General features: G+C 35.0%; 1 protein-coding gene and 1 long non-coding RNA gene across 2 annotated transcripts in view; both read right to left on the bottom strand.

Moving 5' to 3' along the window:
- The window catches only part of LOC149478612 (nucleoredoxin-like), a 44300-nt gene that overhangs the window by 19417 nt on the left and 9048 nt on the right, over positions 1-15835 (bottom strand). The window contains exons 2-3 of the mRNA XM_089709011.1: positions 8480-8710; positions 8069-8178 (exon numbers count right to left, since the gene is read on the bottom strand). Of these exons, the coding sequence (XP_089565137.1) occupies positions 8069-8178; positions 8480-8710 (341 nt within the window). The remainder of the gene's footprint in view (positions 1-8068; positions 8179-8479; positions 8711-15835) is intronic.
- Positions 1091-2319, bottom strand: LOC149478613 (uncharacterized). The gene is made up of 2 exons (XR_016317385.1): positions 2047-2319; positions 1091-1443 (listed from the first exon to the last, which is right to left on the bottom strand). It is a non-coding gene; the product is annotated as an uncharacterized LOC149478613 (long non-coding RNA).

Raw genomic sequence — 15835 nt, 5'->3', positions numbered from 1 at the left:
AACTATTGTAAAAATTATCAAAATTAAATAATTTTTTTTTGTAATTGATAGAGCAAATCGGGAGCAATTTTTTTGCAAAAAAATTTTCTATGAAAAGTGAATATTTTTCATTCTATAGGGAAATCAAGTTTTCAGTATTTGGATTTTTTAAAAAATTAATTATAAATAAACTAATAATTATAGAAGTGGAGCAATTACAGATTCTGATGGAGCATTTAAGGAGCAATTTTCTGAAATATTAATAATTAAAAAAAATAAACTTTCCGCGCTAACTTCCTTCCGGTACGAAATTAAGTGTAAAATCGGAACGTGCTTATAAATTAACAAAGAGAAGCGTCAGAGATGCATTTATATCGCTAGGGGTTGTAGTGATGAAATTAAGGCGATAACGATGTAGCAATGAAAAGGCTCTGAGTAGGGTTACGAGGATATTTAATTGAGATGGACATGTGACAACGTGACTTGGCTGTATTATATGGAATAGTAAAACAGTATTTTTGTGTTAAAGCATTGGCAAGGGTAAACGTGGTCATGGCTAGTCGTTGTGAATTGTGATATAATTTCTGGTGTGTCAAAATGGGCTGAAATGTGTTAACTATACTTATAAGTCCATTGCACAAGATTTTCATAAGAGTTTCGACCTCTTATGGCTGGTAAATATGTATTACCGACCACAATGGCCAAGTGCAGGTTCGTAGATATCGCATATTATTTTTTCATAGTTAATTTTATCACGATTATCATTAATTGATCACGTGTACCTACATTAATAGAAAATGTAGGTAGGTATACCAATTTATCATTTTTTCAAGTTCATCTTGTCTTTGATACTGGTTTTGTTTTAAGCTTTCGCAGATTTATGTACCAAGTTACACACATAAAACGACTAGGTATAATATTTTCTTGTTGCACTGCACTAAAATATTTCAATTTATTTCATTCATTAATTTATTCTTCTCAGTGATCAAGGCCGATACAAAAATGGCTTTAGGACTTTGTTGTTACCTTGTCGTCGTATTATTATTGTATATATCGGCGAAAGGTGTAGAATGTGGGCGTTGCGTTGGGTAATCGAGCAAAGAAACACCTCTAACTCAAACATTTCTTTATTTACCACCGATTCGGAAAGCAGTATCTACAGAGAAGAACCGGCAAGAAACTCCATAGTTGCTCTTTTAAATCATGTCAGTTTTACAATACAGTCGTTTCTTAATACAATCACTTGGTATTACAATTATGACCACTAATAAAATAAATATCACAAATAAGCTATAGTAAGCTCGTAATAGATGTGCACTCGGCAACGGTCGGCGAACGAATGACCCGAGTCGTGCGCGCGCGCTGCTTTATATCGGTTCGTCGTTCGTTATTTTTTAAAGCTTCGACGGTGGCGCCGTCACGGCCATTCTGACATACGCTCGTCCTCGAGCGACTTCTGAACACCTGGGAACAAGACAATTAAAACAATGTGCTGGTCCGGCAAGCCCTTCAGCAACCGTGCTAGTCCGGAAATCTCTCCAGATTTCCCTCTAGCGTGCCAGTCCGGAAATCTCTCCAGATTTCCCTCTAGCGTGCCAGTCCGGAAATCTCTTTAGCTTACTGCGCTAGACCAGATTTCCCTATAGCGTGCTAGACCGGATCTGCAATCCCTATAGCCGAGTTATTGGACCGGACTCCCTTCAATAACTCGCTCTCTCTTTTTTTTTGCACCATTCTTTTTGCTCTCCTTTTTTTTTGCATCATTCTTTTTGCATCATTTTTTTTGCATCATTTTTTTTGCATCATTCTTTTTGCATCATTCTTTTTGCATCATAATTTTTTTTTTTGCATAAATTTTTTGCATAATTTTTTTTTAAGGATTATTTTTTTTCCTTCTTTTCTTTTTTTTTTACACAACAATATTAAATCCAAACTCACGACTCTCTCCACTCTCTCCACTCCTCGGCCATACTGACAATCGTACGTCCTCGTACGTCCCTTCTTGTTTTACAGCACTACGGTATTTCATCCCGGGATTAGACTACTATACCGCTCGGCCATACTGACCTTACAGAACACCAACAACATCCACATAACATAGACACGACGCTCGCTCACCACAAATGAAGGCTCAACTACCGTGGACTGCAAACCAGATAGCACGCACAATTCCTGCAATGAAATCATTACCGTTACAATAATCCACGTTACAAACTTTTACTTTACACAAGTTATCTCCGATACAGTCATACTTGCGTCCTCGTACGCCATAATATCTCACACTACATTACTACGATAATTCATTTTCATTTTTTTTTGTCAAAATAACATCCATCATGCCTCAGCCTACACTGACCTTACAGGGTTTCCACACTGCCCCGATCCTACTGACCGGTCAGAACACACATGTACTATCCTGGACCTCATGCCAGATAGCATATCACTTTCTTCTAATAAACGACATTACCGTAGTAATATTGGAATATTACGTAAATGTGTGTTGTGTGGACACAACACCCATTTACTTCGTACAGCGTACGAGTAAACAGATGTCAGTATGCTACTGGTCAACTATGAAAACTGAAAACAGAGTGTTGCCGCAGCAAATCAGTAAAACGGTACGCGACCGTATCCTCAACGTTTGTGCTGCGTCATCCTGGCATCGCGTCATCGAGCCGTACCATTGGCCGCTGATGATGCTACGTTGCTCCATATGCTACGCAACCGCTGCGCCGTACTGTTAACTGCCTCGCTTCTAAACGCTGTGTCGTAAAACGCTCTCTGTAATTTAGCTAATTAAAATCAATCTGACATTACCTGTCGTTAATTATGATCATTGACTATAGCGCAAAAATTACAATATCTAAAAAGTTTAAAACGAATAATTCGTAACTTAACCGCAAAAAAAACACAAAATTTCGACTAACTCAAAAAGTGGCAAAAGCTTGTTCTCAAATGTGGTTAAAATTCCTTAACGGTATGTTAACTTTTGAAAACTCAACTTAAAACAATTGATAAGTGTAGGCTTAAACTCATCTGTGAATCTCATATCGAACAGTAAAAGGGCTGAGCTAAATTTTAGTTTCAACGTAAATAAGAATGTACTGCTCAACAACTACTGTACAACTACCTAATTGATGTATTCAGTTGATGTCAAACTGCAGCTAGTCACAAAAACTATTATCAAGGAATTACATTAAATGCACACAATGTAAATCGATTATACTATCGAATACTCCACGTTTAGGATTTGCGTTCTTATATTTTGAAGCTACAAAATAACCTTCAGAAAACCTGGATGGATTTTTTTTCTTTTCTCTATTCAATTAAACAGACATTATATTCTGACGACAGTATGTAAACTGTAAATGCGCTATTAACCTTGAGATTATTTTCGGTTATTATCTTTTTTTTAAACTATCGTAATATTTAACGGACCCTTACGTTGATGGGATAGTTAAGAGTTTTTTTTTTTTCTCTTTTTTTATTTTAAAGCAATCAAATTACATACTAAAACCAAATCTAGACCCGTACTCCAATCATAAAATCTTACGCCAGATGTTTATTTGAACACACGCTAATTATCTGTGACATTGTATTATGAACTGCCTAAATAGGGACTTAATAAATTATCTAAGTAAAAATTCAAAACTAGATGCCTCGATTTACCGTTCAAACTAAATCTGCCACATTTCATAAAACTGCATATTGTAAAAACTGTATACTGTGAATTGTTCACGACTTAATATTTTTTTTTTTATAAAGAAATGACCTCAATAATATCACCCTAAATAAAACCTACGAAAAGTTTATTAAACCTCTAAGCACTAGTTAACGCATTGCTTTTCGTTTTTTTAATCGAATGGCAATAAGGCTGTCTTTGTGTAGCAATTAATTGCTATTTGTCAAGGGTATAGTCTAAATAAAAACTAACGCAGGTAGTTCAAGAAATGAATGCGGGTAGTCAAGAAACTAACGCGGGTAGCTAAGAAACTAATTTAAAAGTAATTCGCATACTGTTTTTTGTTCCGATACACGGACAAGTGAATGTTTATTGTTTACGTTCGATTGAAGTATCTGGATGCAGTGTACAAATTATTGCGCTTTCTTTCTCTAGTGTTAGCTCACAAACTAACCAACATTAAAGCAAGTCGTTACTTAATTCATCTTGAAGTCAGTGCTTACGCCGCGAAGTGTTTTTTTTTTTAAATAACGTGAATTACCTACTCAAGTAAACGTGTCCCTGAATAAGTGAAATACAAGTCACACGACCTAGGTACTGATAATAATTTATCACTGCGTAACTAAGATGGGCTAAATGTAATGGAATAAGATTTAACTAACTACAAAACCGTAAAGCAATATCGCACGACCTAATAATAACATCACTGCGTGAATAAGTCGAGTTAAATGCAAAAAGATTTAACTATACACTGGTCTTGTAGGTTACAACTTTTAACAAAATCTGTACGGCCTGTAAATCAGCGCTGTTTTTATGCAGCATTTAGCTGAGGCTGTGACGATTTTCCTCAATTAATTTTAAGATAAATTTTGTTTTTGGCAATAAATTTCTTTTTCTTTCAAATAAGTTACTACATTTTAAAAACCTTACTTTCTTTATCTAATTGCACACTCAAAGTGAAATGTTATCTACTGACCGATTTCTTACAAGAGAACATCAGAAACATAGTAATAAAAATAGTACGACTGACCAGATTCACCAGCACTTAGCCTCATACATGTGCCGAGTGGCAGCTGCCAACGCGTCGTTTCGTTACACAATAACCCTCCTCTGCCATGAACCACACGGCTTGTAGGCGCACCGCCCGCGCCACTGCTACTGCGATAACGCTGCGATGCCAGACTTGTGAAGTCATGATGAAGCGCTGCTCTCGATCATACGGGGTCCGACTCGGTGGTGCGAGCGGTAGTGGCATCCGCGCAGCGCGAGGCGAAGTTGCCACCCTGCCCGCACATAACGAGCTCTCCCTTTGTCACCGGCTGCTCAGTGACACGTATGCTCGTAGATCTGTAGGATGCCTCTTCCCGTTGAAACTGGATCGAAGTGCCACGTGGTTGCGGCATTTTGTCTTTTAATCAGCGCACGTATTAATTATATCCAGGTTATCGCCACATGCTTTCTCATTTGCTCGATTTGATCCCAATTCTGATATCGGCGAAAGGTGTAGAATGTGGGCGTTGCGTTGGGTAATCGAGCAAAGAAACACCTCTAACTCAAACATTTCTTTATTTACCACCGATTCGGAAAGCAGTATCTACAGAGAAGAACCGGCAAGAAACTCCATAGTTGCTCTTTTAAATCATGTCAGTTTTACAATACAGTCGTTTCTTAATACAATCACTTGGTATTACAATTATGACCACTAATAAAATAAATATCACAAATAAGCTATAGTAAGCTCGTAATAGATGTGCACTCGGCAACGGTCGGCGAACGAATGACCCGAGTCGTGCGCGCGCGCTGCTTTATATCGGTTCGTCGTTCGTTATTTTTTAAAGCTTCGACGGTGGCGCCGTCATATATAAAAACTCGACGATACTTCTAACAAACAAAATAGTGAGTTTTGTTTCGAAAACTTACTCCATATATATTTTGTTCCCAGACCGGTCAAGATCCGATACGGCGATCGGAATTCGGAAAATACAATATTTATTCGAATTTTATCTTGTACCTATAAAAAATACGCACATGGCTCTCAGGGGTATTAAATTTTCCAGTCTTATCACGATGTTCACATAAGTACGATGGTAACCCTACCCGTGACCGCCAAGCAGCCATGTTTTTCCGACGGTGTTTCGCGCGCATTTCACCCGCCGTTTCTTAATGGGTGCGTTCTGTAGTACGTTTTAAACGTTGCATAATTTCGTGTTTTATGCTTTGCGATTATACTGCCGTCTCAAATAAAATCACATGCATGTGCTTTGCAATTTAAACTGTTTTTTAATGTGGTTATAATTTTCTTGAGGATTTCTTCAGGATTATTATTTATATGTAAGTTGAAACGATGTAAAGTCCCATTATTTTTTAACAAACCAGCAACATTAATTCTAATTTTTAAAATATGAATGATACTGTTAATATAGGAGCCCTTTTTATACAAATGAGGTTATTAACGTTATTAATATGAAAGCATAACATTTGCATAACATCAAGTTTGTTTTAAAAGCTTGTTCATAAAATGTCAAAACTTTACAAATTTAATTAATTAAATAAGTTGTAGCCATCCTGGAATTTGTAAGGATCTTTGAATGGATCTTATTGAGTTAGTCAAGTTTAAAAACATGAAAAGCTTGTGAGGTTTAAATGGAGATTAAAATATGTTAGACGTGGATTCACAACAGCCTGTGCTTGTGCGAGGTACCTATTTATATTTTAGAAATTCATTATAACAAAATTAACAATTAAGTTACAACCAAAGAGTTCATTATCTAATTATGTAATTTATATTCCAAATATTTGAAAGGACTTTAAAACTTGTAAAGCTTAATTAAAGCAAAGGAAGCATTAGAGAATTTATTACAATAATGAGTTTCTACAACGTTTATCATCAGCTATATTTTACGGTCTAAATTAAATTAATTCACTTAAGATATTTTATTTAAAAGTGCTTTTTATGCATTTGTATAAATGAGCTTAACAATACAAATTTAATTTATCCAAATGTATGGTGGACATAACAAAACCTTAAAGTCGCCCTAGTTGCATTCGTTTATTCTATCAAATATAACAAAAAATTACGCTTATCAGCAATGTTTGTTAGCACTGAAATACGTGCAAAATATTCCAATCCATTAATCTATTTCAAAAAATGTCATATCCCCATACAAACTTTAGAAATATTCAAATGCACAAAAATATGAACGCTTCAAAACTGAAAGACATATTCGACAGGTTATCTTTTCCAGCCATTCCAGGCAATCCTTGAGTGGTTCCTATCACTTGACACCACCTCTTGAAACATTCAGGGGATAATATATCCTGTTTTATGGAAATAGGGGTGGGTTTCAAGTGCGCTCCGTCCCCCATGTTTTAGATTACATCTACGTGAGGGTAGCTTGTAATTATTTTTGAAATGGACGCGCTTGCTGAATGATATGAAGTGGGTAGGTAGGTTGTTTATATTCATGTGTTTACAGGTCTTGTAGTGATAATAGTTTGGGGGTAAATACGACATTTTATTACTTAGTATCTAGTCGGGTCCAATTATTGTCTCTAGTACAGGTATATTCCTAGTTGAGGCGATTGTCGTGTCTATAAGTTGTCTTAATTTATGTATTGTTTGTAAATGAACGATGTTCTCGAATCTCGAAAAATGTTCTATTATTTTTTTACTCAGACCTGTGCTCAGACGATATATTGTTATTATTTTATCTTTTGAATTAAGATTTTAATTTCCAAGCAATCAACACAAGTTAAACAAGGTATGAGGCGCTTGATTCGGAGGCAAAAAAAAATTATAAGTATTTTCAATAATTCACAATGAACTTGGTTTCTACGAATTTTATATAACGAAGAAAATTTCGAAACGTAATAACTTAACTTTCCTACGTTTATTTGTCCATATTTACATAACAAGTAAACGAACGTTAAAAGCAAATTACCTAGAAGTTTCCGAGTGAAGAATTTAATTAATTTGGCTTTCAACGCTGAATTGAGTCTGTTAATATTGTTTGAGCCACTCCCGCAGACACTGTAAGGTACCTAATTGTTTTAATTCCATAACTCAGTGCGTACCGCGGCTTTGTTTGCATTTGTTTTGATTTTTAACACAATAATTGAAATAAATGCAATGCTTTTCGGTATATTCTTTTAAGATTGGTTACTTCAATCTGTTTCATTTGGAAAAAGTAGGAAATTTTCGCTACAGATATACCTAAACCGTACACGAAGTTTATTCAAGTTTATATTAGCAAAAATAGCATATGTTTAAAAAAATTACCAATCATTTGTTATACTTAAGACGCTGTTAAGACGACATTTACCTGTTTTTTTTTTCAGATATACTTACCTAAATTTGTTCGAGGTTAAACCAACAATTCTATAAGAATTTATTTAAATAACACTTACCTATCACTAGATACGAGTATAAGCTGCGTGTTCGCGTACTTGACTCTGCGTTTGCGCACCGCGTTGAGTGTTGTGCAGAGACTTGGCGCGAAGGAACGGCATGGCGGACACTAGAATATGAACTTATGTCAAAGTATCGCTCATCTGAATTGTAAAGCTGTCTTAGATAATATAGTAAATATGGTTTATAAAAATCACGTGACATTATTTTTGAAAGCTTTAAATAAAAAAGAGCGTGTGTGCTGAGCACACGTGTCAAAAGTGAAATTTCTTTGGCAAGATTCAAAGATACCAAAATCGTCGCCTTACTTGACGTATTGCCATGACGTGACCTTCAAATTTTACTCTCAATGCCCCTAAGAAGTTTCACTTCAAAATTAATTGACGCTATATCAAAACAAATGCACATACCCAATGCGCAGCAAAATAAAACACCCTCACAGCATCAGCAGGCAGATCTTCATAGCGTTTATTCTCATCCCCTATCAGTTCCACACCTCGCAGCACTTCGTTCAGTGGTGGAGCTGGCCAGGGGAACCGTTCCCCTTTTGGGTCACTGAGGAGGGCGTCCCGGACTGCTCTACCGCGGATGACTAGGGTGGGTATGCCCACTGCGATACTGTATTTCTGGGTGAGACGACGCTGTAAGGAGATGTTATGGAATTGTTAAAGTACATGTATAGAAATTAAAGACTTTTTACAATTATAAGCGGATTAAAAAAACGATTTATTCATTATACTATTGATGCCAACGATTTGAACGCTTTACAGCAAGCATGGTCACAGTGTGGAATGTATGATTATATTATGTTACATGATGTCAACGGTAATACAAACATTGTTATATTTGTGAGTACCTCCACCTATTATTCCGCATTTCCGCAGTTTGTATGTTTATATGGTTAGCACCATATACATTGTTAAGTATTCTCCCTTTATGAGACTTTATTCAATAATGTTTATATATTCTACATGGGCAGTACCATAATTTTGTTAAACATCGTTGTAAAGAAAACGTAAAAGTTCTGTATATTTTATTTGAAGAAAATGCTGTAATTTTGTGAATGAGACATGGCTCGATAGAGAAGAGGAGTCACGGTAGGATACATTTCGTTTATTCGGGTAGCTTGACCACAAACCGTGACCGTGTGACTATTTCAATTGCATGGATACTGAATGAGTTCGATCGTTAGATTTGATAATGTCTCTATAATTTTCTTCAGTTATCAGTTTATCACTGAAGCGTGAATTTATGGGAAACTAGTGGTCCGCCCCGGCTTCGCCCGTGGTACATATTTCGCAATAAAAGGTAGCCTATGTCCTTTCTCGGGTATCAAAATATTTCCATACCAAATTTCATGCAAATTGGTTCAGTAGTTTAGGCGTGATTGAGTAACAGACAGACAGACAGAGTTACTTTCGCATTTATAATATTAGTATGGATATCAAATATGCCATGTCATTGTTTAGTTCGGTGGGAAAAGTATTATAACATCCACCTTACTATAGTCAGGTTGTGGTCGTTATAATGTTTTACACTTACAGAAGTCTTTATTCCTGAATTAGGTAGGATTAACAGTCTCAGCATGGCTGTGAAAGAAGAAATGATATTCTTCTAGTGCATAACTATTTGACTAGTAGGGTAGTAGGTACTTGTCCATTGAATGTTTATGGGTGGGTACGTGCAATATGTGTACATTTAACACGAATGTTGGATGTCGTTAAAAAATGTACACAGAGATTGATTCCCTAATTTATGTACAAAATATCAAACATTTTAAAATGTCACATTAATTCCATCAGCCATGCAACGCCAATTACCTCGAAAGCAATCAAAACCAATGCAGGTAATCCGCCTGTCGATGGCAATCCGGCGGACGTGAGATGGTCCTTTATGAAATGGTTTTGCCATGTCCCTTTGTACGTCATTCAGTACAAATTGGTGTGTTTACGTTATGTGAAGCTACAATAGTCATAGATATGAGTTTTTGTGAAGTTATGATATACTCGGATTTTATATAGAGTCCAAATAACATTTTATTCTTTAAAATAAAATTAAATAAATAACATTTATGTAACTTCCTTCAGTATGTGGATTTTACAATGTTACACGCATATTAAATGAGCATGTCGTTATGATTTGAATACAAGCTTTACCTACATTGTCATTTTTAATTAATCTAATATTTACGTAAGATAGCACATGGTGTTTTAAGATATTGTGTTAGCCGCTTAGGTTAGCCGATATTATTTAACTTTCTCATTAGTCATTTCCAATCTATCAGCAATAACACAGAATATAAAAAAGTAATAGTAATAACAGATAACATAAAATATAATGTTTTACAAATGCAGCTACAATACAATGCAGCTTCCGTGTTTGCACGATAGCAATTTCGTTGCCCAGTAAATAATAACACTGTTAATGAACATGCAACGGGTACATTATTCGATTAAGTTCTGACTCTATTTGCGAAAACATAATAATTGAACATGAACGTAATTAAACACGCAGAAGAAGTAAAATTAAAATGGCTCTTTGTTTCATTTCGTACTCGCAAATAAAAACCAATATCTGGGATTAAAAATCGCGATCCATCACGGGGTTTCATCGAAAAAGATCACTATTATTTGCATTATTCGTTCATTATTCGTGGATTTTTTCCCGTGATGTAATCAACTAAAAGCCGACGCTCTCAAGGGTAGAACAAGGCTTCAACATTGCGTTTCAGTCGATTGGAAATGTTTTGTTTCACGAGTCTATTGCAAATGGAAGTCAAAAGACGAGGCTCTGAAATCTGTATGATGCAAGTTTTTAATTCCTTTTACAAGGCGTAAATTAGACGATTCTTTGCGAGTGTTTATTTTTATATGTAGGGTAGGTGTGATGTGCAAATGCGATGTTACATGAATATTTATTACTGATTTGTTTGGTCAGACAATGTGTGAGGTATCTTCGTGGATTGTTTGCGAAGTATCCGGTAAGTTATGAAAACTTTTTGGGTACAAAGCGTAACTTATACATATAAACATATATATATATATATATATATATATATATATATATATATATATATATATAAATCTCGTGTCACAATGTTTGTCCTCAATGGACTCCTAAACCACTTAACCGATTATAATAAAATTCGCACACCATGTGCAGTTCGATCCAACTTGAGAGATAGGATAGTTTAAACATGTAGGTACCACGGGCGAAGCCGGGGCGGACCACTAGTACATATACAATTTTATGCTTATAGAGTATTTAAGAGGTGTGAAATTAGATAAAAAATTACATCGGATTAAATTGATATCGGCGAACGTTAACCTGTAATCACTCTCTTTATTGACCTTTTTACCACTATTCCTTAAGTCCATATTAAACAAAGTGTTATGTTGATTTAACAAATTGTAAAATACAATTCCTAATGAAGACATAAAAGAAATTACAAATACAGACGAGCGTGGTGTTTGTTCATCATTACCGTGTATAAATAGGGAGCCACCGGAAACCGCATTTATTTGAACTCCAAATATAACTGCTAACGGACAGGAATATTTTGGAATACATTTTATTTGAACTCGTAATTGAAATATAAATAATGTATGAGTATCTAATGCGGTCCGGTTTTGTATAATAGATGAAAATAATTTGGAAAATCCAAAAGTGCACGCCTCATAATTTTTTTTTAATAAATATTTATTAATTATTATTTTTGTTTATTTAATAACAATTAAACCACATCGAATCAGACCCTGAAAAATGAAAGGGTTCTATTCCTGAGCATACTCAAGCGTAAGAGAAAAAAAAAGACTCGATTAGTAAAGTATTTCGGTCGCTATCGTGTTAACAAGAAAAAGGATCCGCACATACAGACACACGGACGTCCAAGACAGAACTTTTTTAAACTGTTTTTTAACTAGTTTAAATAACAAAAATGACATCAAAAATATCATGAACGTTAAAAATAGTGTTTTTTCTTAATATGTGTGTGTATGTATTATCTTACAAGTGCAATGTATGATACATAAAGACATTTTAAGTTTGAAAAATCAGATGTTTTGCGCGAAGTGACAGTAGTACCCACCTCAACGCTTCGCTTATGAGGCGTGCAATTCGATTTATGTTAGCTGAAAGTTGAAATACGTATATAAAGTTAAAGCAAAAGCTATGTAGGCTATTATAGTACTTAATCCTATTAATATTATAAAATAATGTGAAAGTTTGTATGGATGTTTGTTACTCTTTCACGCAAAAACTACTGAACCGATTACAATGAATTTTAGCACACATATAGAGGGTAACTTGGATTAACACATAGGATAGGTTTTATCCCGGAAATCCCACGGGAACGGGAACTATGCGGGTTTATCTTTGAAAATGCGGGCGAAGCCGCGGGCGGAAAGCTAGTAATTTTAATATGTATATGTAGTCAAAGAGTATACGAAGAAAGAACATGACATGAAGGAAAAATATAAAATGTGTACTGTGTAGCCTTTACTCGAAACTAAGTGTGAATCTAGAAACAAAAGCAAAAAACAGAACCGTAGCGCAAATTGCAAAAAAAGAATATGTTTAATTACAGGTATCTGCAAATTTCACTACGACATCCTTGTATGTATTTTTTCTTCATCATGTACGAGTTTTGCTATGTATACAGTTTTATAAGCATTGCAACTACAATAAACCAAGCCACAACCAGGAACTTCTCATCATTTTAATCTCCAGAGTGATCTGAAAGCTTGCAGGAGCAAGAGGTCGTGTGACCTACATTCCTTAGTACTGTAGCATACTTACTGTAGCATAGTTACTCATCAAGGGGATTGACGATTGTTATTGTGGTATTTCCTGCAAAGGCCTTTGTTGCGTCGCTATGAAGGCAAGGCTCAAATAGATCATGTTTCAGTGCTCTTCTTGAAATGTATATGGCTTTGTGAGGTTGAAATGGATACTGCTTATTGCATTTGCTTTAGTATTGTTATTTTTACCACACTTTTATACATAGTTCCTTAAATTAAACTCATTTTCATAGGCTAGTACCTATTCCTTTTTTTTGAGTGCGTATCAAATTAACGTACCTACATATAAAAGTAGATCAATAATAGTATTCAGTATTGCTATGTTTGGATATTGTCCAAAGTTTAAATTGAAATTGCAGACATAGAGTCGAACAAATCTCCAAACAGCCTGCATTCGAGAACTTTCTAATCAATACATATATACAACTTAAAGTTTCCCAAGGACAAATGAGCTAAACTACTCAGTATATACCCAATATTTTGTATTGTATTACGGTGCCCCATCTGTGCGAAGCTAGCCAGGCTCATTATGAGGGAAATGAGCTTCAGACGAGAGGGGTTCACCCTCTCATGGGCATGAAAAATTGCCGAGCTTATGTAACTTGAATTTAAAGAGAAAATTAACTGGTATCGATTGGGAATATAGGGTAATGATGATATAGATTTTTCGGAAACATTTATAGCTATTTGACTAAATTATTTAAGAAATACATAAAGCAATCGATTGTGGAACGACATTGTTTACTTCAGTAGTTAAAATCGACCGATACTTATCAGTAACTAGCCGCTCCGCGCGGTTTCACCCCCGTGGCTCCTCTCCTGTTGGTCGTAGCGTGATGGCATATAGCCTATAGCCTTCCTCGATAAATGAGCTATCTAACACCGAAAGAATTTTTCAAATCGGACCAGTAGTTCCCGAGATTAGCGCGTTCAAACAAACAAACAAACTCTTCAGCTTTATAATATTAGTATAGATAGGGCGTAGAAATATGTTTAAATAGGTAAATGATAATAAAAATAATCTCTGAAAAAATCTATGATCAAAAAAATAATTGTGAATTACAATAATTGACGAATAAAACAATTGTGGATAAACAGGGAATTGTCTGATATTCTTTTAAAACCACTTCTATAGTAACTTTGAATGGCAAAGAATTAATCTTACAATTTACACGCATAAAGCATCTCTAGTCATTCAGCCAGTTAACAATAGGACTCCAGGAAATCAATTGGGAGCACAATAGAGAATTAGAACAAAACGAGCAAGATTAAGAGTCCCCGAGCCGGTAGTTAGCACGGCCGAGTGCCCATTTGTGTAGTACCTTTAGGGTAGAAGCATGGTAGAAGGAACGTCATTGAATTTAGGCTGCCTATACACACGTGCAATATAGCTATGTAGGTTGTAAATTTTAATTGAATTTAAGGGTCGTTTGTTGCTATTTCTAGTATTCATTAAATACTAGCTTACCGCCCGCGGCTTCGCCCGCTTTGTCTAAAACCTAATAAATTATATACTAAAACCTTCCTCTTGAATCACTCTATCTATTAAAAAAACTGCATCAAAATCCGTTGCGTAGTTTTAAAGATTTAAGCATATCTACAAAGGGACGTAGGGACAGAGAATGGCAATTTTTGGTATTCTTCGTATGTAATAAAGTTGCATATTTCTGATTGTTTTATTTTTATTGTATTTAAGATAGCACGGCTGAGTGGCTACCCATTTGTGTAGTACCTTTAGGGTAGAGGGAACGTCATTCAATTTAGAAGGCTATACACACGTGTAAAGTGGTTGTAAATTTTAATTGAATTTAGTGGTGATAAAAATATATTCATTTCTGTGATAAAGACGCGTATTTAAAATTGTTTTGCTATCATCGCATTTTTGGATAGAATGGAATGTTATTGGAATTTTCATATTCCCTTGGACATATTATCATGCTCAGATTTTTTACATTTCACAGAGTTGGATAACAACGTGAAGACAGGGAAATTGCTTTGTGAGATTAACGAGTAGATATAATTATTTTCTGTTTTGTAATCATTATCTTCACTACATACTATAAAACGAAGTCACTTTCTCTGTCCCTATGTCCCTTTGTATGCTTAAATGTTTCAAACTACGCAACGGATTTTGATGTGGTTTTTTTCAATAGATAGAGTGATTCAAGAGGAAGGTTTTAGTATATAATTTATTAGGTTTAAGTCAAAGCGGGCGAAGCCGCGGGCGGTAAGCTAGTTTAAATATAAGTTTTAACTTTTAAATAAAAGTAGTAACGACATTTATTTACAATCAGATAAAAAAGATACTTCGGGAAATCAGGAAGAATAAGGGCAATTATTTTTAACGATTAGATTTTATCTACCCATCAATTATAAGCCTTAATTACCCCATGTTATATAACATCACTTAGCAATATAATTATAACGGGTCCCTGCTCACCCCACTACATGACTGTGATTACTTCAACCCTATCTATAGACCTGTATCTAATTGTATTTTATTGAGTCAATTGTTTGTAAACTGTTGTCTGTTTGGGGTCCTTCCAGCCTAGAGTATAAGATGGGACAAAAGCTTGGAGAAAAGCAGTTGTATACTAGTCTTGTAGATGCCTGTTATTGAAGTAGGTAGGATCGGTATTTATTACAAGTTTTATTAAACTTGGAATGTTTTATTTTACTTTATATGAATTTTAAACTCAACAATAATTTATGAATTGTCATTTTTAAGCTACCAGCAGACACTGATTTCCAAGAAAGCATACATAAACGTTAAATAAGTTGTTTTATTTCATTATGAAGGTATAAGAAGATGACTACTACACGTGTTAAAAAACAGCATTGGATGTCTCAAGTTACGGCACGATATTGATTAAAATATTCTTAGAAGGATGACTTCTGCATAATATAATTTTATATTATATTCTCCAAGCCAATTTTATAATTTGTTCTTCAAGCTGAAAAATTATA

This window comes from Colias philodice, chromosome 21 (assembly GCF_061535455.1).
Source record: "Colias philodice isolate Cphi_HAF_F1 chromosome 21, ilColPhil1 Martin Lab GWU primary, whole genome shotgun sequence".
NCBI classification, from domain to species: domain Eukaryota; kingdom Metazoa; phylum Arthropoda; class Insecta; order Lepidoptera; family Pieridae; genus Colias; species Colias philodice.
This window is presented reverse-complemented; position numbering and strand designations above follow the sequence as displayed.